Consider the following 21,878-nt stretch of genomic DNA (forward strand, 5'->3'; position numbering starts at 1 on the left):
CTGGTGCCTAAATCTATACCAGTGATTAACCCTATTCCTCTTTAATAAAAAACAAAACAAAACAAAAAAACAAACCAGTATCAAATTGTTTTTCATGTTTACTGCTTTGTAATACAGTTTGAGATCTGCTATTGATAGGACCCCTTCCTTCTCATTTAAAAATAAAATACCTTTACCTTTGAGATTTTTCACCTTTTGTTCCTCCATATAAATTGCTAATGTTTTTTAGGGCTATAAAATGTTTTTTTTTTTTGAAATTTGATTGTTATAACACTAAATAAATTAATTTTATGTTATCATTATTATATTGACTCAATCTACCTGTGAGCAATTAATGTTTCTCTAATTATTTATGTCTGTCTTTATTTCTGCAAAGTACTTTATAGGTGGATTCATCTAGTTCCTGGGAGCATCTTGGTAGATAGGCTCCCAAATATTTTATTGGATCATTTCTCTTTTTAGTTCATCCCTTTGAGCTTTGCTAGTGATATATAGAAAATGTGGATGAGTTAGGTAGATTTATTTAGTATTCTGTAACTTTGCTGAAATTATTAATTATTTCAATTAATTTTTTGCTGACTATTAAGGACACCATCACATCATGTGCAAAACCCTGCTATGTTTATTCCCTCAATTTCTTTCCTTATTTTATTTCTATCGATAATTTAAATAGCAGTGATAATAATGGGCGTCCTTGCTTTTCCCCTATCTTATTTGGAAAAGCCAGGACTTTTTTTTTCCAAGAAGGTTTTAGCTAGACTTGCTGGAGGGTCACCATCTTCTTTTGGGTTCTTCCTCTGGGTATCACTCAAACCAAGATATTTCTTCATGGTATTTACCTTTCCTTGGTTTCTTCATCTCATCTATCCCAGTAAGTCTTTTTAAACATTCATTTAAAAAAAAATTCTGAGTTCCAAATTCTTCCCCTCCCTTTTGTCCCTTCTCCCTCCTTAAGAAAGCAAGGAATTTGATATCAATTATACATGTGAAATCATGTAAAACATATTTCTACATTGGTCTCTGTTTTTTCATAGAGTTCCAGGACCTTCTTCTCTGTAGGTTGTCCTCCCCACTCTGGATATTGGGCACAGGGGCTGCTCTATTGTCTGGTTCTCACCATAGGTTTCAGGGACTACTAGGGTTAGATTTTGCCTAGGACTTTTCTCCTGTGTGGGCTTAAGCCCCTGCAGGGGTGGGGAACCTGTGACCTTGAGACCAACATGTGGCCCTCTAGGTCCTTAAGTGCAACCCTTTGACTGAATCCAAACTTCACAGAACAAATCCCCTCAATAAAAGAATTTGTGGCCTCAGGACCACAGGTTACCCACCCCTATCTAGTGTCTCAGTGGACTAATCCCCAAAATATCCCAAGGCTGCTCCTTCTTACTGGGGTTCCTATAGCCATAGTTTTTGGAAAGACTCAAACTGGGCTGGGTTTGGGCAGGGAATGCTGGATGTACCCAAAGTCTCTGGCCTCTGTGATCTACCCTTGATTTACTTGAACTTCTGAACTTGTCTGTGTAAGGATCTCTGAAAGATTGCAGGGGTCCCTCTGAGGATTCCTATGTTAGGTTGGGGGGAGGGTGTCTAAAGAGAATTCTTTCTATCTCTTATGAGATTGGTTCATTTCTAAGCCTCAATGGAATGGATGAGGGAGAGCTCAGATTCTCCAAATCCTGGTAACCATCATCTCTCTCATCTCTCTCATCTGTTCTCTCTCTCTCTCTATCTCTCATCTGTTCTCTCTCTCTCATCTGTTCTCTCTATCTCATCTGTTCTCTCTCTCTCTCTCTCTGTGTCAAGGATAGACCCTTGGGGAACATTTGCATTAAGGGGCTGGGGAGAGGATGAAGAGTCAAATAAGCCATATAAGAAGTAGTTAGGGAGGCAATAGGAGAACCAGGATAGTTGTATCTCTCAAGCAAAATAAAGTACTTTAAATGATGAAATAGTCAACATTGTCAGATGCTACTTATATAGAAGTTAAAGAAAATGAAAACTAAAAAGATGACTGGATTTGGTGATTTAGGAGGTCCCTGGTGATTCTATCCCAATTATAGTAAAATGGTGGGAATAGAAGCAAGACTTTTGTAAAGATCAATTTCTTATTGTTGATCAACTCATTACCTTAAGTATGTAATAAATAAGGCAGAAGAGAAAATCACTGGGTATATTCCACTTTTTTTCCAGAGCAGTGAAGAGGATAAAAGAGATTGAATCTGAGTAATGTAGAAGTGCCCAAGGAAATATTTTTTTTTAGTATTAGGAGACCCAGTGACTGAAATAATATGAAAGAGAAGTGATGACTGCTGGATGGACCATAGAACTGGAAAGGGTAGGAAAAAATAGGGTCAATGATAGGTGATACAGGAGATAGAACACTAGACTTGGAGTAAGGAAGACCTGACTTCAAATCTGGCCTCAAGACACTTACTAGCTGTTTGACTGTGGCCAAGTCATTGAACCTCTTGCTTCCCTCAGTTTCCTCATCTGTAAACTGGGGATGATAATAGCACCTACCCTCCTAGGGTTGTTAGGAAGATCAAATGAGATGTTTGCAAAGCACCTTGCAAACCTTAAAAAGTATTGCATAAATGCTAGGTATTGTTGTTATAATCGTTATTAACATGTAAAGAGTACACCATTCCTGAAACTGGAGCAAAGAAGAAGAAAATTGAGTGATAAAGTTGAAGAGTTTCCATCTCTGCTATGGAAGAGATTTGGATGGTTTTACTCTTCTCATTTAATTAATGGGATAGGTTATATTCTCTAAGTGTGACGACAAAGGAATTCAGTCTTAGGGAAGGGAGAAGAAAAGGTTTGGAACAATACCTGTAGAAGTAGATAAGGATAGAGTAAAACTTTTTGAGGGCTCAGCTAAGGTTGTATACCATAAATTTTGTGATGAACCTGACTTAATTTCATAACTTTTACCAGCAACACTCAGAAATCCTGGACCTGGAACAAAGACATTGTATGACTGAAGATTACCAAGAGGTGAAAATTTGTCTGTCCGGGGACAAGGAATTCTAGAGTAGTAATTAGTGAAAAGTTAAAGTAGCAGACCATGTGGTGAAGGCTAGGTGTGAACCAAGCAAAACCACAATGAAGATGATGCTGAAAAATACTAGATTTTGAGTCAGAAGGCTTGGTTTCAAAATTGAGCCAGGCACTTTTTTCTGGGCCATTGATTTCTTATCTGTAAAATAAGGGGGTTGGAGTGAGTGACCTTATAGTTCCCTTCCTGTTCTAAATTAGGATTCTATTGTTTTTTTCCCACTCAAGGTTACTGATGGTTTCTGTTGAGCAAATCAAAAGAAGCAACCAACTCGACTGGTGTTTTTGTCCTGGAAACTGATTGTGCAAGTGATGGGGACAGGTAGCCACAAAAATTTCAGCTAAGATGTCAACCAGCTGAAAATTTATTCTGTGCAGTTCAAAAAAAAAGACCAGAGTTACTTCTAAACCGAGAAACATTTAAAAGTGAATGGCACCTCCTATTTTGTATCTGGGCTTAAATTACAGGATCATAGGAGGAACTTCAAAGATTATTTATTTAGTCTAATCCCTTAGTTTACAGATGAGGAAACTGAGACCCAGAGAGGTTAAGTGCCTTCATATCACCTCAATGTTGCCTCAATATTACAAAGGTAGTAAGTGGTCATTTTAATTCAGAATCCACTTTTTCTTTATAGAGTTTAGTTGAAACTCTTTATTTTTTTCCCTAAAAGTTGATAAGAATATTGTTAGAAAACAAAAAATACGCTAGTAATATAAAGATCTTCAAAATTTCCAGGAAAACCAAAACCAAAAAACATCAGAGGTTAGATGTAAAAGTACTGTTAAATTCTCAAAAGCACAGAAATGGCCACAATGTCCAATGATTTAAGTACGTATCTAAAGTATGTATCTTTCCAGAACATAAATCAAGAGATCAGTTCCTCCTAAGTTGCATTTCCTAATAAAGAGAACTTAAAAACAAAGTCCCCCAAGTTAAGCTTTTTAAATACATTAGATGAAGTGACTAGTTCCTCCTAAGTTGCATTCCCTAATAAAGAGAACTTAAAAACAAACAAAGTCCCCCAAGTTAAGCATTTTAAATACATTAGATGAAGTGACTAGTTCCTCCTAAGTTGCATTTGCTAATAAAGAGAATTTAAAAACAAATAAAACCCTTAAAAAGTCAAGCATTTTAAATACATCACATGAAGTACCACATCCCGGGAGAAGACTAGTCAGCGCAGGTATATAGATCAGGTCACAGAATGAAATATTAAACACACTCTACTTAAGTTCCAGTGCTTTCCTTATTTTAGAAGAGAAGAACAAAAAGTACAAACTGCCAAAGCAGATAAAACACAGCATCACAATGAAATTCTAAAAGCCGAGCCCTTGGAAGGGAAATGGGCTTGGAAACAGAAGTATTCCATCATACTCCTTGGGGATTCAGAAACAATGAAGGGCAAAATCTGACCTACCTCCACGAAAGGTTCCTGGTCAGGTCTGGCATAGTACAGGATCTGAATGTCCAAGGCCATTTGCTTCAGCCTCATTGTCAGGTCGTAAGGGTTGCTTGCTCTTACAACCTCTCCCTCTGGAGGGCAGAGACTTCGTTGCCTCCACGAGGCAGTCAGCAGCCCAGAGTGGCTGCTGCTACCAGAGTGGCTGCTGCTACCAGAGTGGCTGCTACAAGAGCTTCTGCTCTATCTAGTTTCCTGCATGAGTAAGTTTCTATTTCCCTTAGGATAGGGTTCACCATTCTACAGGAACACACCCAAATTAGGACTGAGAGTAAACAACTGACTTCCTGTTAGATATAGGCCCAAGGCTATAACATGAGTTTCCACCTTTCAAACTTAATTTCCTAATTGACCTTAACAAAACCTCATTGTTTTCATCTATACCCCCCCCCCCCCCTCCCCTTTTGGGTGATTTTCTTTGGCTCACCTGAATGGCTTCACCCAAGATTTTAGACACTTCCCCTACTCTGATGGAGGTAGTTGCTGCACTGAGAAAAAAATGATTACATTTGGAGTCAGAAGACTGGCTTTGCTACTTAGTAGCTGTATGCCAACGGGCAAGTCATGATCCTAGGATCTTATTACGTCTTCTCTGTACCTAACGTTACATGGAAGAATCTAGAGCAAGATAGAGTCAGAGGCATGGGTCTGCTTCACTGAATAGGAATCTTTAAATGGCTGAGCTTATAAGAGGCAGAATAACAGTGTGCGCTTTTGATAACATGCTTCATCTTGTAAGGAATTTACAACCAAAAAAAAAAAATGAAGGAGCATTTGATTTCTGAGAAGATGATGCAAGTAGGGCAGGCATCACTGGCAGGCAGCCTGGCAAGTTGAGATTAACCCCAAATTGTAAATTAGTTGATTTTGATGAATATGAGCCTTTTATTATCATCCAATAGTGAATACAGTAATACCAGCCACAGTTTCTGTTATGTTTTAAGGCTTACAAAGCGTTTTACTCACAGCAATCCTGTGAGGAGGACAAGATATGAAGTATACCAGGGAATCCTAATGGCCTAGCTCTGTGTTCATAAAGGCATCTTGTAGTGCTAAACTGTCAACTATGTACTTGAGATTATGGTTGGGCTCTCAGGCCATCTTCAGTTTATCCACCTACTGGTAAGAGCTAGATAAGCAATACTATTATTGTTAGTTTTAATATTAATCAATTAATCAATATTAATTAATGGTTCAGCGTTAGGCTTGAAGTTAAGAAGACCTGAGTTCTAATCCTCCCCACAGACAGAGATGAGGAGTGTGATTCTAAGCAAGCCTCCCACAGACATATACTAGCAGTATGATCGTTTAACCTCTCTGGGACTCAGTTTCCTCTTTGACTAAATGAGGGAGTTGGATTAATGGTCACTAAGACCCCTTCCTGCTCTAAGGCTGATCCAGGAATTGTATGGGGCCAAAGAGTATGTGTCTGTACAAATGGACCTGAGAATGACAAGGTCACTTGGGTTGCAAATTTGCTTTACAACATAAATGAAACTTGAACAACGACTAAGTCACTAAGAAGGAGGTGAACATATTCCTTATTTGCTTTAGGAAGATCTAATAGATATATGAATAAAAAACACAAAAAAAGGAAACCTGCACATCTGATAGAACTGATAGCTATGTATCACAGATGAGGAAACAGGAAATAATTCTTGATTTCTATATACTACATTGGATTAGATGCAAAGGAAAACCACACAAACTTTATAAAAATACAAGAAGTCGTAAAGATAAGGTTAACTAAATTCAATAAATATTCAATTAGCTTAAATTATAAAGCAACCTCTAGTATTAAGTTTGGGAGTGGGTTCTCATATTTTCTATGCTAAGAAAATGGTGAAAAATTCCTTTGGCTTCTTTTTATTCCCCAACTAAAACTAAGTCTATATATGTGTGTATGCACATATAAACATGTACATAAATGTGTATGTTACATATATGTATGTATGCATATATACCCACGTATATATGTGTGAATATGTACATATGTACTGCTCCTGGGAAGATGCTGGCTACAGAAATCCGTTTGCTTTTCTGTATTTTTTATGACAGCTGTCAGAATTTAGGTGTGCACTTACCTCCCAGCTCTTTGCTGTTGGCTCACTGAAAAAGTTATCCACCATATTCAACTCTTCCTTTTCTACAACGACAAACCCTTGTTCTTTGGCATCTTTTCCATAAACTTCTGGTGAGCACTGAACAAAGAAGGTATACAAATGATCTACCCTGAAAAATAAAGAGGAAAGGCACATAGATTAGTGACCAGATATTTTTAAAAACTAGAAATTTTGATATGCTTAACTATGTCATTCTTGTTGTTGTTGTTGTTGTTGTTGTTTTGGAGGGGGAAAAACAGGGCAATTGGGGTTAAGTGACTTGCACAAGGTCACATGGCTGCTGGTAAGTGTCTGAGGTCGGATTTGAACTCAGGTCCTTCTGACTCCAGAGCTGCTATGTCATTCTTCTGCTGGGCAAATCCATTTTGCCAATTGAGAAATGATCTATCAATTGTGCAAGTTCTCTCTTCCTAAAGTTTTTAAAATTCTGGAAACAAGGCACAATGACAGAAATCAGCAGAGATGATGTCCTGATTGAAATTTTTATATCTTGTGGTTCACTGCTGCAGGAGAGTGGCACTATTCATCAGTCTTAGAGGGAAAAACTGAGTGCCACATAATAAAAAGCTGGAATCCATTAACTCTTCACACCAAATGTGGCACTGTTTTCCATGAAAGTGAGAAGTATGATCTGAGCAAGGAACAAAGAGATCATGTTCAGATGTAAGGATTTCTGTGGGGCAAGTATATTATCATTTTCATAAAACATTTCTGATGAAGAGATAAGAATGAATAACATTAGATGAGGCTTTATTACAACCAAAAGAAGGGCACTTTGACTTAACTGGGAAATAGATTTAACTCATTTCTTAGTTTATCCCTAGCCTCTAATTTTTTAAATTAAATTATTTTTTGTTAACAAAAATCTATTTTTTTTTTCCTTTCCACTTTCCTCTTCTTTCCACCAAAAAGAAAGAAAAACAAAACCCTTGGAACAAATATGCAGAGTCAAGCAAAGCAAAACAAATTCCCACGTTGGTCATGTTAAAAAAAATGTTTTTTCATTCTGCACTTTGATTCCGTCACCTCTCTTGTCCTCAGGATCTGGGGAGCATGCAACATCCTTGGTCCTCTGAAATGACAGTTGGTCCTTGAGTTGATCAGGGTTCGAAAGCATTTGTCTTTATAACGTTATTGTTGTTGTATAAATTGCTCTCTTTGTCCCCTGCTTTTTAATGATGGAGTACATTAATGTTATGGAATATTCTATTTTAAGTTAATTCTATTCGTTTTACATAGGAGGCATTTAGCAGATTGGCTTGGGGATGGGGGCAGGGAGGGAGCGTAAAGAATGGTGTTGGTGCTGTCTTCCTCTTAAGTCTTAGGTTTTGAAAGCCTGAGAGTATAGGGAGGATTTTGAACATTGGAACACCAGCTCCTGACCACAACATTATTCAAGCTACTAATGCACATTTAATGTCTCCTAATATTCTTAATGGGAGTTCTACTTCTAATAAAATATAGACTGTGACCATAACTAAAAATATTTAGCCCATACGTGAATCTAAGAAAGCTAGCTTTCCCTTCCCCATATAACTCCAGGCTCCTTCCAAGGTACTTCACTGACCTGGAGTTACTCTTTACTTTGGCCATTGTTGATGCTGCTAAGAACTTTTACATCATCCTTTTTGTATGTCTCTAACAACATCTATCTTAGGGGCAAAAGGACAAAAACCAGGGGTTAAAGAGGAGGGAGGGAAGAGAAAGAGGTCTTTGGTAGCACTGTCTTGGTAGCACCTACCTATTCTTAACAGAAACTACAAAATAGAGTACAGTGATCTCTCATTCCTGGAAATAGCCTATCCTGGCAGAAGCACCTAGCTATCTTTCAAAAAATGTTTGAAGTACAGAGGTATCAGTTTTTTGCTGGTATGCATTACCTTTTCCTAAATTCAAAGACACAAATTCATGTCTAACCAACTTGAGGATTATAGGATTATCACTGTCTAGAGTTGGAAGGAAGGACCCAAAAGACCCAATAGTCCAAACCCTTTGTTTTACAGATAAGGAAACAGAGGCACAAGGAGGATGCATTTTGCCCAAGGTTACATAGCCCCGAGTCATACTAGTGGGGCTAAAGTAATGTCTGTGGGAAACACTGGGTACCACTGGAAGGCTGAGGCATAACCAAGACAGGAAGAACAAGGACAGGAAAAAATAATGCAAGAAAGATGGAAAAGAGAAGAGGAAAAGGGAAGAGAAAAATGACAGGATACATGTGGTTAGGAATGGAACCATGGTACTAACAATGGCTTCGGGTGCATTCCCTGACTCCAATGTCATAGGTAGCCTATCCTAGACCTATATGCCCAATCAGAGAGAGTAAAAAATAGTGCCATAAACACTAGATTTAAGAATATAATATCCAACAGACCATCACAAATTCTTTTTAAAGACCAGCTAATGGCAAAGGAGTAGGACTTCAGGAGTGGGATAGGAGATGACTAATTTCTAAAGAGATTTAAGGGAGATCAGAAAAGCACAATCTGAAGTAGGCAACCCAGAAGTGAGCATTTATAGGGTATATGGAGCAAATTCCCAGGTTTTCCTAAGCAGCACAGGGCTAGGGTATAACATAGCTGGTCATGGCATGAAAACTTATTCCGAAAGGTGTAAAGAATGGAAATGGGCTATTTGCACTGCCCCCCCCCCCCAACCAAACAATACAAAACAAAGCAAAAGCATTACAATTCAAATAGCAGGGTTACTAACTTGTAAGTCTAAGCCACTGGGTGAACAGGAATCTATATTTTCTCTCCTATTCCACCTTTCCTTCTCAATATTCCAGAGTAGTGATGGAGCATTTTTATCTCCATTTCTTGCATTTATATTCTTTGGCCATCTGGGTTTTCTTTCTCATAGGTTAGGCCACAAATTGTTGTATTGCCCATTATCTAATCCTATAATCTAAAAGGTGTTGTTTCCCATTCTGGCCTGTAGATGCCCTCAGAGTCCTGGTTTTAATCAGTCAGAAGCAGAACCCACATTCACATTTGAATTCTCTTAAGTCTAAGATAACCTGTTTTCTTAAAGTAAATTAGTTTGCATGTCTCACATATCCTTTTTTCCACTCTTGCTGTTAGTCTTAAGGGAAAGAAGCAAAATCCTTTAGAATGTTGTCTGCAGGTAAGTGTATACAGTTGTCTCATATTCTGGTACTTCATACTACATTTCTAGGAATTTGTTAGAAATACCTAAGTGACCTATATTTCAGGGGGAAAACCAGAAAGGAAATATGTGTGAATGTTATGGTTGAGTTCCTGAAACCACATACTTCCATTTCTAGCACCTCCTTTTCATCTTTGAGGAAAAGATTACAGCAAGAAAAACAACTTAACCGTTTTTATAATATTTTAAGGTTTGCAAAATGCTTTTCCTACAAAGACTCTGGAAAGGAGGCAATGAATATATTATTTTCCAGTAGAATGTAAACTCCTTTAGGGCAGGAACCATCTATTTTTGTCTCTGTATCCTAATTCTAAGCATACTGACATTAACATCCAGATACAGGGGTTCCATGTATGTTGAGGGTTAACAACGAAGGGCAGGAGTCAGAGACAGAAGTAGCCCTTTTTTTTTCACCTAGGCTAAGTGGCACAAAATCTACCTCATCAAGGGGCATGCAAAATGATCTCAAATAAACTTTTCAAGTTCAACTCAGTTGGGGGTGTGGGAGAAACCCTAGTAGTTATAGGTGGAAATTCCATGACACTGAGACCCAGAGGTGAGAGCATGGGGCAACAACTCACTTGGGGTATAGCCAGGGGTGTGTTGGTAAACGTTTAACAAGTAGCTCTCAAAAAAAAAAAAAGTGTATGACACATTAAGTTTAATCTGCAAGATTAACATTTTCTCTATCACTTTCTTCACTCTAGAGCCAGGGGTGGGGAACCTTTGGCCTTGAGGTTAATAAAAGGATCTCTTAAATAAGATGTACAGGCAATGAGGTATAGAAATCTATATTGCCCTATAAGAAAGTGAGGGGGAGGGGGATAGGAGGGGAAGGCAGAAACTGGGGTAAGGGGTAATCAGAATGTATGTCATCTTGGGGTAGGGAGAGGGGAGAGACGGGGACAAAATTTGGATCTTAAAATTTTGTGGAAATGAATGTTGAAGACTAAAATAAATAAATTAATAAAAAAAAATATCCCTTTAGTAAAAGGATTTGTTCTGTGAAGTTTGGATTCAGTCAAAGGGTCACACTTAAGAACCTAGAGGGCCACATGTGGCCTCAAGGCCTAAAGTTCCCCACCCCTGGTCTAGATAATCAACAAAATCAATAAATTAAACCCTGATTTGTAGCATTTTCAGATTTCTAATGTATAAATGCTCACAATGCAAATATAACAAATAGCTTTCCAGTTGTATAAGATGGTTCCAGAACACCTTGGGTATAGTCCACTTGTGGAAGAAGTACACCATCTTGCAGCTTCCTACTTTAACTAATTATTTTTGTTAAGTAGGTGCTAAGCGCTGTTGTTTCTAAGCTGCTAGGAACAGAGCCTGGGTATCCTGTATACTCGTCTGGTATTGTTTCCAGCCTATCATCCTACTCCCATTCCATAATTATGAAAGTGATCAAATCAGTTACCCTTCTCAGACACAAGGTCAGCCAGATGGACAGGGGTGGTATTCTAGGACAAATCAATCATGGGAACCTCTGCATCTGTACTGTCTCAGCAGCCAAGAATGACTTCCTGACTCCTCCTGCCTCTTCACCTCTCTCTGTTCCTATTTTAATGTTTTCTCAACCTTAGCAGAGAACTGTAATGCAGAGCTTCTTCTTTATCTACCCAGTTGTGGAAAAAAGCTGCATTCCTTTCTTTAGATATAGAGAATTTGATGATTAGTCTGTCCTTTGTATTTCATGGTCAGGGTCACTAGGAAAGTTTTAAGCACCAGTGAAAATGACCTGAATATTGTCGAATCCCAGTACTGATGATTTGGGTATAAGAAAGCATTTTATTTCTAAACTTAGTAGCTGAACTACAGTTCTTTCTAAGAACTTTATATTTGACACTTTCTAGTTATGACTTTGGGCAAGGCACTGAGCCTTCCTGAGCCTATTTCTTCATCTATAAGATATCAGGATATGACCTTTACTACAGCATTGTAGTGATGCAAGCTCTTAAAAGTACCATAAAAACCTGACATCGTTAGCCACAAGAATTACATCAGATTTCTGTGCTGCTTAACAACTCATGGCGATAACACGAACAAATTGACCAACTATTCTAAATACCTCAGAATCAGAGTGGTCACCTTCATCTTTTGAAAGACTTACGTGATAATGAAGTGAAGGGGGAAGATCAGTTATATGTTCCAAGAACTACAAGGTAGGTCACAATAGCGAGGACATAATCTTTATCTGGGTTACAATAATGAGATCATGATCTTTGCAGTGGTCACTAGGTGCAGGATAGGAAAGTCAGTTTCTGCCCAACAGTTACCGATGTTATCTACTATTTACCCAATCGGATATCACCAATAAGAGGCTTGTACTCCAGAGGCCACTAAATAAATTTGAATGCTTAGCTAAGTTCCTAGAAAATAAATTTAAAGCCAAAGGGGATTTTAGAGGTCTCTTATTTTCCAGATGAGAAAATTGAGGCCCAGAGAAATTATGTGAGTAATAAGGTCACAGACAATAAGTAGCAGAGCTAGAATTTGAATGATTGTCCTCTAGCTCCAAATTCTGCACGTCTTCTGTGACGCTACAATGCACAAAGTGATGAAACAGTCTAAAGCAGTAACTGAGCTCATGAGCTAATGCAATGAAGAAAACTGGCTAACCAATCTTTCTAGGTGGCCGTCTGTGGCAAAGCATGGCATCTTGGTAGCGTAAGTCTTTGTGTGTAATATTAGATTATAAGGTTCTTGAGGACAAGGATGATATCGTTTCATATTTGCACCCCAGAATCTAGTACAATGCATGACATATAACTATGATATTTGTAGAATTTTAAAAGTAATGTTCCACCTATGTTCTGGGATTTGTAATCTGATATAGCCAGAAGATGCTGCTTTTGAACAGTTTTATAAGTCTTCTCTACAAGCTTCTCACAAATGCCAAAGCAGGATGGTAGGGTATTACCTAGACTGCAAAACCATATCACCAATACTAAAAGTGATCTCACTGGGTCATACATCTTTGAAGGTCAAAGGACTGACCACATACCTGTCCTGTGCCAAAAAAATTAAGTTCTAAGTGTGTTTGAGATTATATTTATGCAAAGAATATAATGCTTTTCAAGGTGGAATTCATTTAGTCATATTTTGCATTCTCATTTTCCTCAGGAATATTCAAAATCTAGGTGTGTAGACACCAAAGAAGGAAAAAGCTGGCTACCAAAATTACGCAAATTAAGAGTGTCAATTTAGAGAATGAAGAAATACTGTTTTCTGCTCTTCTACTAGTTTTGTATTTAAACATAATGGAACACATTTACATAAACTTCATGTGAATCTTCTATTTTGAAAAGAAATCAAATAGGGAAAAACTGAAAATCAATTTAATACTTGCATAAAACATTAGACAGATTGTTAATGGGTCAATAATTTACTCAAAGAGAACTTTTGACTTGAAAATTCACAGTCATCGAGAATATTTTTTGACCCAGAATCTTAACTATTGTTCAGTTGTTCATTCATGTCCAGCTCTTTGTGACCCCATTTGAGGCTTTCTTGGCAAAGATACTGCAGTGGTTTGCCATATCCTTCTCCAAGCTCACTTTATAGATGAGGAAACTGAGGTAAACAGGGCTAAGTAACTTATTCAGGCTCACACAGGTAGGACAGTTGGAATTTGAATCCAGGTCTTTCATTTCAAATCCAGAATGCTTTCCACTGCACTAGGACACTGAGTTTAACTCTGTGCACAATATCAGAAACCCCTGTAGCACATTTTTCACCATAGTCAATACTGCTTGACTTTGAATTCACAGATGTGTTGTATCTGGAAGATGATTTAGGATCTAAATCTGGTGTCGGCAGTCATTTATATGCATTTCATTCCCTTATAAGGGCCCTTTTTTTCCTTAAGCAAGTAGTTACTGGTTCACTAACAACAGCAAAAAAGAAGTCAGTTTACTTATTATTCAAACCACTATAAACAACTAATTCAAGCTGGATTAAACATTTATACACAGATTGGCAAATTCCACACTGCTGCTTTTGCTTAAACCACTTCTTTAAAGACTTAAAAAGCTAAAAGAACATCAAATTAACTCTTCTGAGAATAAGACACTATAGATAATTGAACCAAAGAGGAGAGGGAGGGACCCTGATGCCTGAATAGGAATTATTCTTTCAAAAGAAGGAAAAAACACTTAGCATGACGGCTTGAAAGCCTACAAGACTTAACAGTGATAGAAAATTCTCATGGACTTCTTTTGTGCCAAGTGTGTGTCACTAGCATTATTCCCATCTTCCTGGGCAGGGATAATGTCTATAACAGAAGTGTTGCCGTGGATAGAGTGCCAAGCTTGGAGTCAATAAAACTGGAGTTCAAATCAGACCTCAGGTACTACTAGCTGTGTGGGCCAGGGCAAGTCACTTAAAAGCTGTTTGCCTCAGTTTTCTCAACTATAAAATAGGAATAATAATAGCATTTGCCTCCCAGTGTTGTTATGAGGGTCAAATGAAATAAAAATGTAAAGTATATTTAGCACAGTGCCTGGCACAGAAGAAGCACTATATAAATGTTAGCCAATATTATTATAAAAATATATGTAATATATAACATTAATATAATATTTAACAGGGTGTTACAATAATTCACGTGTTTTTAATTCTATGAGACAATATAATGGCTCCTAAGGTCTACCTGGTTCCTGCCTCTTTGGCTTTGGGGACTTTATTTTAGATGAAATTTATGAGATTGGTCACAATTAGTCTGAGCCCCCAGTTAAGGCATTTTCTAAGGCCTAGCAGAGACTGAGCTTTCCTACCTAAAGTTGCATTTATAGCTTTAGTTAAAACTTGGCCTCTCTGTAATTGAAAGCAAATTCAGTTTAGTGGAAATATTTGGATGATGAAACAGCAGTGTGTGTGTGGACAAACATGCAATGAGAGAAGAATTTGGGGACAGAGCTGACTTTTTCAAGGGACTTCCCACAGCCTCGCTTTTCCTGGATATGGCATTGGCTTGGAATCTGGGAAGTCCAGAGTTTAAATCTCGCCTATACGCTTAATAGCTATGTGACCTTTGGCAATTCACTTAACCTCAGTTTCCTCAACTGTAAAATAATAGCACTTACTTAGCTGGGCTGTTGTAAGGATCAAATCAGATATGCAAGATAATTCTTTATTCCCTCCTTCCCTCCCCTCCAAGTGCTGTAGAGTCAGATACTCTCTTCAACCTCTTTTTTTTCTACCACAACTCAGTCCTGCCTAGTCTCTCACACAATGGCTTTGATGGACTGATTCAAGGAGGTATACAGGGCTTATTCACATTCAGTTCTGATTATGTAATTTAATTAAAAAGTTCTCTCATTAGACAAGGCAACAAATGGGATACTTTGAACTCTACCTTTACTATATGTGCCTTATATATTTACATTTGTTATATGCATATATCATACATGTTCTAGACGCCTTATAGCATAGTACTGTATATTATATACTAGACAACAAATATTTTTTTGAATGAAAAAACTTTTTGATAAATAGTATAGAGAGACGCAATGGAATATTTTACCACTTTTCTCCCAAAATTTATGAAGTATTTCAAACTCATTTGTGGGTATGAAACAGTAACTTTTTTGGATAAGATCTTTTGCAAAAATAAAAAACAAAACCCAATCTAGCAATTAGATACAAAATTGGGTTTTCTGTTTTGGAGATAAAGGGAAGGTAAGAGGAAGAGACAAAAAATACTTGTTAACTGACAAAAATTTTTTTATTAAAAAACAGTTAAGAACTCTGATCAATGCAAAGATCAACCATGATTTCAGAGGAACAATGGTGAAACATGCATCTGCCTTCCTGAGAAAGATGTGTTAGACTCAGGGTACAAACTGAAATAAATTTTTTTGGATTTGGCCAATTCAGGACTTTGTTTTGCTTGACTATGTATATATATATATATATTTTTTTTTTTACAAGAGTCTCTTCCTGGGGGCGGCTAGGTGGTGCAGTGAATAAGAGCACTGGCCCTGGAGTCAGGAGGCCCTGAGTTCAAATCCAGCCACAGACACTTAACACACACACACACACACACACACACAGAAAACTAGCCTTGTGACCTTGGGCAAGTTAACCCCAATTGCCCTCAAAAAAAGTCTCTTCCTCCTTGTCCTTTGTCCCCTACTCTTTTTTTCTTTTACAATTGTGAAGGGGAGATGGGACAGAGAGAAAACACATTTTTTATTAACTGAAAAAAATTAAATAAAAAAACTACATGACAGGATTACATATGTATTGATTTGTCTTGGTGTCTGATTTGGCAACAGGCAGAGTGGTGGAAGGAATAAAGAACAAGCCTTGAAAGCAGGAAGACCTAGGTTTGAGTTTAACATACATTGGCTATGGTGGCCCTTGGCAGGTCACTTAATATCTCAGTAGTTTAGGCAAGTCTCTAAGACTCTAAGTTGCAGAGAAAGTATTCACCCACATTGCAAAGGGTTTCTTCACCCAGGTGTTCTCTATACCAATGAAATTACAGGTCCAGTCCCCATCTCTATGCTTGTGGAAAAAGTCTGGGGATAGAGACCCCGTACCATTTCCAAGGTGCTGCTGTGGCTTTACTCTAAGGTACTATACAACTTTCAGGAGCCCAATGAGGGCCTGTGAGGCTTTGATGTTAACGAGGAATAGAACCAACTTCCATTTAATACTAAACCCCTGGAAGGAGATATGAGGATCACAATGACCGGTAGATAGTAATGCCAAAAGTGGCTGCTTCAATGTCTGCCTGGCTGAATGGCCCTGAACCTACTCCCAGCTTATGATTAGCTTTTAAGGCAAACACTCACTTGGAAGATTTTGTACATTATTGTAAACACCAACTCTTAACAGCCAGGTTTAGTGAAAGGTGAAGAAGCGGAACAGATGGGCAGGGGAAGGGCTGTCTTCCCACTCTTTATTCCCATCCTCACTTTACTATTTCATGATAGTGAGCTCCAGACCATAATATAATTGAGGAAGGAACAATCCAGTTCATGGGTAATACCTTGGCAAAGATATTAGAAAAGAAAGGACATACTTTGAAAAGAGCATCACAGAAGAATGAAATTTCACGTACTTTTCAGAAGGGATAAGCCAAAGGAAGGTTAAGTTAAGACACGTGTCAGAATTATGTTCAAGATAGTAAAAATAAACTCCTTGAGGGCAGAGGTTGTTTGGTCTTTCTAATTCCAAAGTCTAGCACTACCGATAGTATGCACTTAGTAAATACTGGTTAAACTGAAAGGTGATATCATATCCTAGAGGAGAGGTACAAAGAGAATCTAGTGGGCAGGGTGACTACTTTGTTCAATTCCCCCAGAATTCAGCTACAATCACAAAGGCAGGCAGATGATAAGCATTTATTAAGAGCTTACTGAGTGAGTGCCAGGCCCCAAGGTCATGCTAGACAACATCACATCTGGAACAAGAAAGCAAGCAAAAATTATGAGAGTCAAAAGGGAATAGGAGAATTTGCTTTGATAATGAGGTGCACCACAAATTGTTTCTGATTAGCTTACAGAAATTTAATAGTTCTAAGCACCAGCAACAGCAAACTCTATATGCTAAGACTAGAAGGCCTCTCTCCATCTCTTTGATTCTACATTTCAAAGACATAGAACTGTCTGATTCTCTTAGTACATAGTTAAACATTTTCCCTGGAAGCACCACTCTGTACACCCTCCTTCCAGAGAGGAGTACCCTGCCACCAGTGCCTTTTGCTTAGTAAATAGCAAAATCATTAACAAATGACAGATTCCTTCAATATTGTCATAAATCATAGAACTGGAGCTAGAAGGGCCCTCAGAGGTCATCTGATATCTCAGTGACCAAAATACCAAGAAGAAAACTTTTATTGAGAGATTCTGAAATTCTCATCGGGGGAACTATTTTTGAGGGAACCCACTTCATTTTACAGATTAAGAAACTGAGGCCCAGACAAGTTCAGTGACTTGCTAAAGGCTATATAGGTAGCAAGTGTCTGAGGTGAGATTTGAACTCAAGTCCTCTGACTCCAAATTTAGCACTCTATCCACTGTCCCGCACTAACTGAAGGTGAAAGATTGCTTCCAAGAGTCACATGATATTCCAAGTCAGTCTCTGGTTAATTAAAAATTAGTTTGAGAAAGAAAACTAAATTCATATGATTGTTTGCTAGACAAAGACCAATAAGTTACTGTGACTATAAAATTCAGTAAAACGGAATTCCTCCAATGACTGATTTTCTACATACTCCAACACTACCCCCCCTCCCCCACACACAAAAAGATATTCACTATGAAAGATTTCTTGTAAACGAATGAACCTGAAGTAGTTACGGGCATGGACTGCATCATATTGCTGGAATTATTCTGCAACTATTACCATAAGTGACTTTAGTAACATTGCGTCATGCAGGCAGGCTCTAACATGTAAACCAGATTTTACTTTGGACATTAAAAATTGGTTGTTTAAAAAAACTCTGCCTGCATCTTCCATAGCAACAATGTTCAAAACGATGGCAAGGACCCCAGAATAACCTGCATAAATCCTTTTTAAGCCAAGTAGCTTAATTAAAACATAGCACAATAAAGAAATTATTATAAGTTTTTATTATTTATAATTATATTATATCATAAGTTTTTATAATGAGTTTCTATGATAAAGCTCTTTCCAAGTTCCAGCTTTGAATGTGAAAACAAGGACTCAACTCTCCTTTTTCTGCATCACTCTTCCATCCAGTCATAGTGGTTGAGCCAAAGTGATAGGCAACCAAATGGCAGCACAGATAGGACTCTAGGCAGCAGGGTTTTGGTTTTTTTTGAGGGGTGTAGATGGGGGAGACAGAATTCTGTTAAGCAAAACAAGCAATCAGGCCAGGATGGTCGTTCACTTGTCTACTGTGTTGGCCCTCTGCCATATACTACAGGATGAAGAATATTAAAATAATTTATTCTTCCTGAGTTCAGATCTGGTCTCAGACACTTACTAGCTGAATGACCCTAGGCAAGTGACTGAACCCTTTTTGCCTCAGTTCCCCATCTGTAAAATGAGCTAGAGAAGAAAATGGTAAATCACTCCATTGCCAAGAAAACGCCAAATGGGGTCTAGAAAAGTCAGCCATGACTGAAAATGACTGAACAACAACAAATTAAAAACAAAACAAAACAAAATGGACTTATTCTATTTAGTTTAAAATGCTTTTTTAAAATGACAAGTAGACATGCTCACAACATACTGGGGCAAAACAAGATCCAGTCTTATCTCATGAATGTACTTCAGTGCTACATTGAAAATAAATCCTTCCTTTAAGTTTTCCAGGACAAATTGAAGATGACAGACACTACTGAAATTAATCTGATCATGCACCTTATCTGTAGAGAATTCTTCCTTAACACTAGACCTCTCACCTGGCCTGAATTTTCAAAACCTTATGATATGAAAGGCAATTTCTTTTCTTTCTAATAGTTCCTAGTACAAAAATGACAAAACATTACATGAATTGATACAAGGTGATTGCAAGTTTAAGGTTGAAGTATAAATGAATTTGCTTTAGGCAGATGTATTCTATTTTGTCTGTGGGTTGGACTACATGGCCCCTGAAGTGCTTTAAAACTTTCCAAGTCTGTGATTCTATTAGTGAATTAAGATTGGGAGAGGGGAGAGAGGGAGTTTAAGAGTCTAATGACTTGGAAAAGTACTTGCATGGCTAGTCTATGATTACTTTTTCTACCATGTAATGGCGAGACAGAAAAATACCTTCAATTATTTAACCTACTTTAACAAAATTTTCATTCTTTGGGCATCTAGGTGGTGCAGTGGATAGAACACTGGCCCTGAGTTAAAATCTGGGTTTAGACACTTACTAGTTGTGTGACTCTGGCCAAGTCACTTAACCCTGATTGCCTCCAAAAAACTGAACCAAAGAGAAAATTTTCATTCTTGAAGACATGTTCGGTATACAACTTTCGTATACTCTGTCCTTTAATTTCATTATACAAAATTCTTAGCATCCCCTGTGAGGCAAAAAAATCAGAATATTTCTCCTCCCCACCACCCCAAGACACAACTATGAACCCATAGGCCTGTTCTCTAATTTTGATGAAATTCCTTATGGGAATGATGTTTATGAAGGTGACATGAGGGCTTAAAGTCTTAAATTAGGATGGGAGGAGATACAGTTATGCAGCAAACATTGGGCAAGAGATGCTCTGGATGAGTACCCACAAAATGTAAGCAGACCCAGAGAAAAGCCGCTAGGGAAGAAACCACAGGGGGTCCATAGCAGAGCATTGTGATAGGCACCTCTGGTTGAAACATTCATTGAAATATATGCCAGGGGAGGTGACACCAAGACGGTGGAGAGGTGGCCCAGTAGATAGAGCACCAGCCCTGAAGTCAGGAGGACCTGAGTTCAAATCTAGCCTTGGACACTTGACACTTTCTAGCTTTGTGACCTTGGACAAATCACTTCACCCTTACGGCCTTGCAAAAAAAAAAAAAGACTCTCAACAAATTCTAGAGCAGCAGAATTCACCAAAAAATATAGTGAAAAAAGTTCCCAGTCTAAGACAACTTGGAAGGTCAGCAGGAAAGGGTCTGTTGCACCTGGGTGAGAGAGGAGCTCAGTCCAACAGGCTGTGCCAGCAAAGTCCTGGCAACAGACAAGGTGCAGGCCTTGGGAGTGACTGAACCAGCAGTGGCAGCGGCAGTGGCTGCTTCTGGAGCTCTCGGCTCACAGAGGGTAAAGGGGATTGAACAACTGGTCAGAAGGAGAGTATAGGGATCTTTTTGCTAGCACTGGGGTAGGTCTCTGTTGATTTACCCATATTCTGATCCAGGTCCCAATCCTGGGTGGCAGTCCTAGGGTGAGAAGGACCACCAGTATAGCTGAACTTGCAGCCACAGTGGAGGGGGGGACCCTTCTCACAGTTCCAAGGCAGAAAAGAGTGCTTGTGGTCGCTCACAGATTAGAGCACAGGCCAGGAGAGTAGGAAACACTTCTCTTTACATCATACCACATTGGAAGAACTGAAAACTTACAGGTCCCTAGAAGTATCTCTGAAAACAGCTGCACAAACCCCCTTAAACTTAGTAAAGTATACCATCCACCATGGAAATAGTAAAAAGTGAAGTAACAGGCTGGGAAAATGAGCAAACGATGGGAAAAAAAACCTCTGACTTTAGAAAGTTACTATGGTGACAAGGAATATCAAAACACACACTCAGAAAGCAACAACAAAGTTGAAGTTTCTATATCCAAAGCCTTCAAGAAAAATGTGAATTGGTCTTAGGCCATGGAAGAGCTCAAAAAGGATTATGAAAATCAAGTAAGAGAGGCAGAGGAAAAATTGGGAAGAAAAATGAGAATGATGCAAGAAAATTATGATAAAATGAGTCAATAGCTTGGTATAGGACAGAAAAAAAAATATTGAAGAAATTAACATTATAAAAAACAGACTAGGCCAAATGGTAAAAGAGGTTCAAATCTCCAATGAGGATAACAATGCCTTAAAAAGCAGATCTGGTCAAATGGAAAAGAAAGTTCAAAAGCTCACTAAAGAAAATAATTCCTTAAAATGGAGCAAACGGAAGCTAAAGACTTTATGGGAAATCAAGAAACAATAGAACAAAATCCCCCCAAAAGAAAAAATAGAAGACAATGTGAAACATCTCATTGGAAAAGCAACTGACCTGGAAAATAGATCCAGGAGAAATAATTTTAAAATTATTGGACTATCTGAAAGCCCAAGATAAAAAAAAAAAAGAGCTTAACCAGCTCTTTTTTTGAGAAATTATCAAGGAAAACTGCCCTGATATTCTAGAACCAGAGAGTAAAATAGAAATTGAAAGAATTCACAGATCACCTCCTGAAAGAGATCCCAAATTTTAAAATCCCCAGAATATTATAGCCAAATTCCAGAGTTCCTAGATCAAGGAGGAAATATTGGAAGCAGTCAGAAAGCAACAATTGACGTATCATGGAGCCACAGTAAGGATAACACAAGATTTAGCAGCTTCTATTTTAAAGGACTGGAAGACTGGGAACATGGAAGGAAGGAAGGAAGGAAGGAAGGAAGGAAGGAAGGAA

General features: G+C 38.1%; 1 protein-coding gene across 4 annotated transcripts in view; it reads right to left on the minus strand.

Annotated features, from left to right (window-relative positions):
• Positions 1-21,878, minus strand: part of NCOA7 (nuclear receptor coactivator 7) — a 220,889-nt gene that overhangs the window by 13,318 nt on the left and 185,693 nt on the right. For 3 of the 4 annotated variants that reach the window (XM_069077464.1, XM_069077467.1, XM_069077465.1), the window contains one exon: positions 6,605-6,752. In XM_069077464.1, coding sequence (XP_068933565.1) covers positions 6,605-6,752 — 148 coding nt within the window. Of the gene's footprint in view, positions 1-4,478; positions 5,129-6,604; positions 6,753-21,878 lie in introns of those variants that run through there. The other variant, XM_069077468.1, reaches the window with a different exon arrangement.

The sequence above is a fragment of the Petaurus breviceps genome, unplaced genomic scaffold, assembly GCF_028583685.1.
Source record: "Petaurus breviceps papuanus isolate PSGF00001 unplaced genomic scaffold, PetGlider_PUasm1.0 90977, whole genome shotgun sequence".
NCBI classification, from domain to species: domain Eukaryota; kingdom Metazoa; phylum Chordata; class Mammalia; order Diprotodontia; family Petauridae; genus Petaurus; species Petaurus breviceps.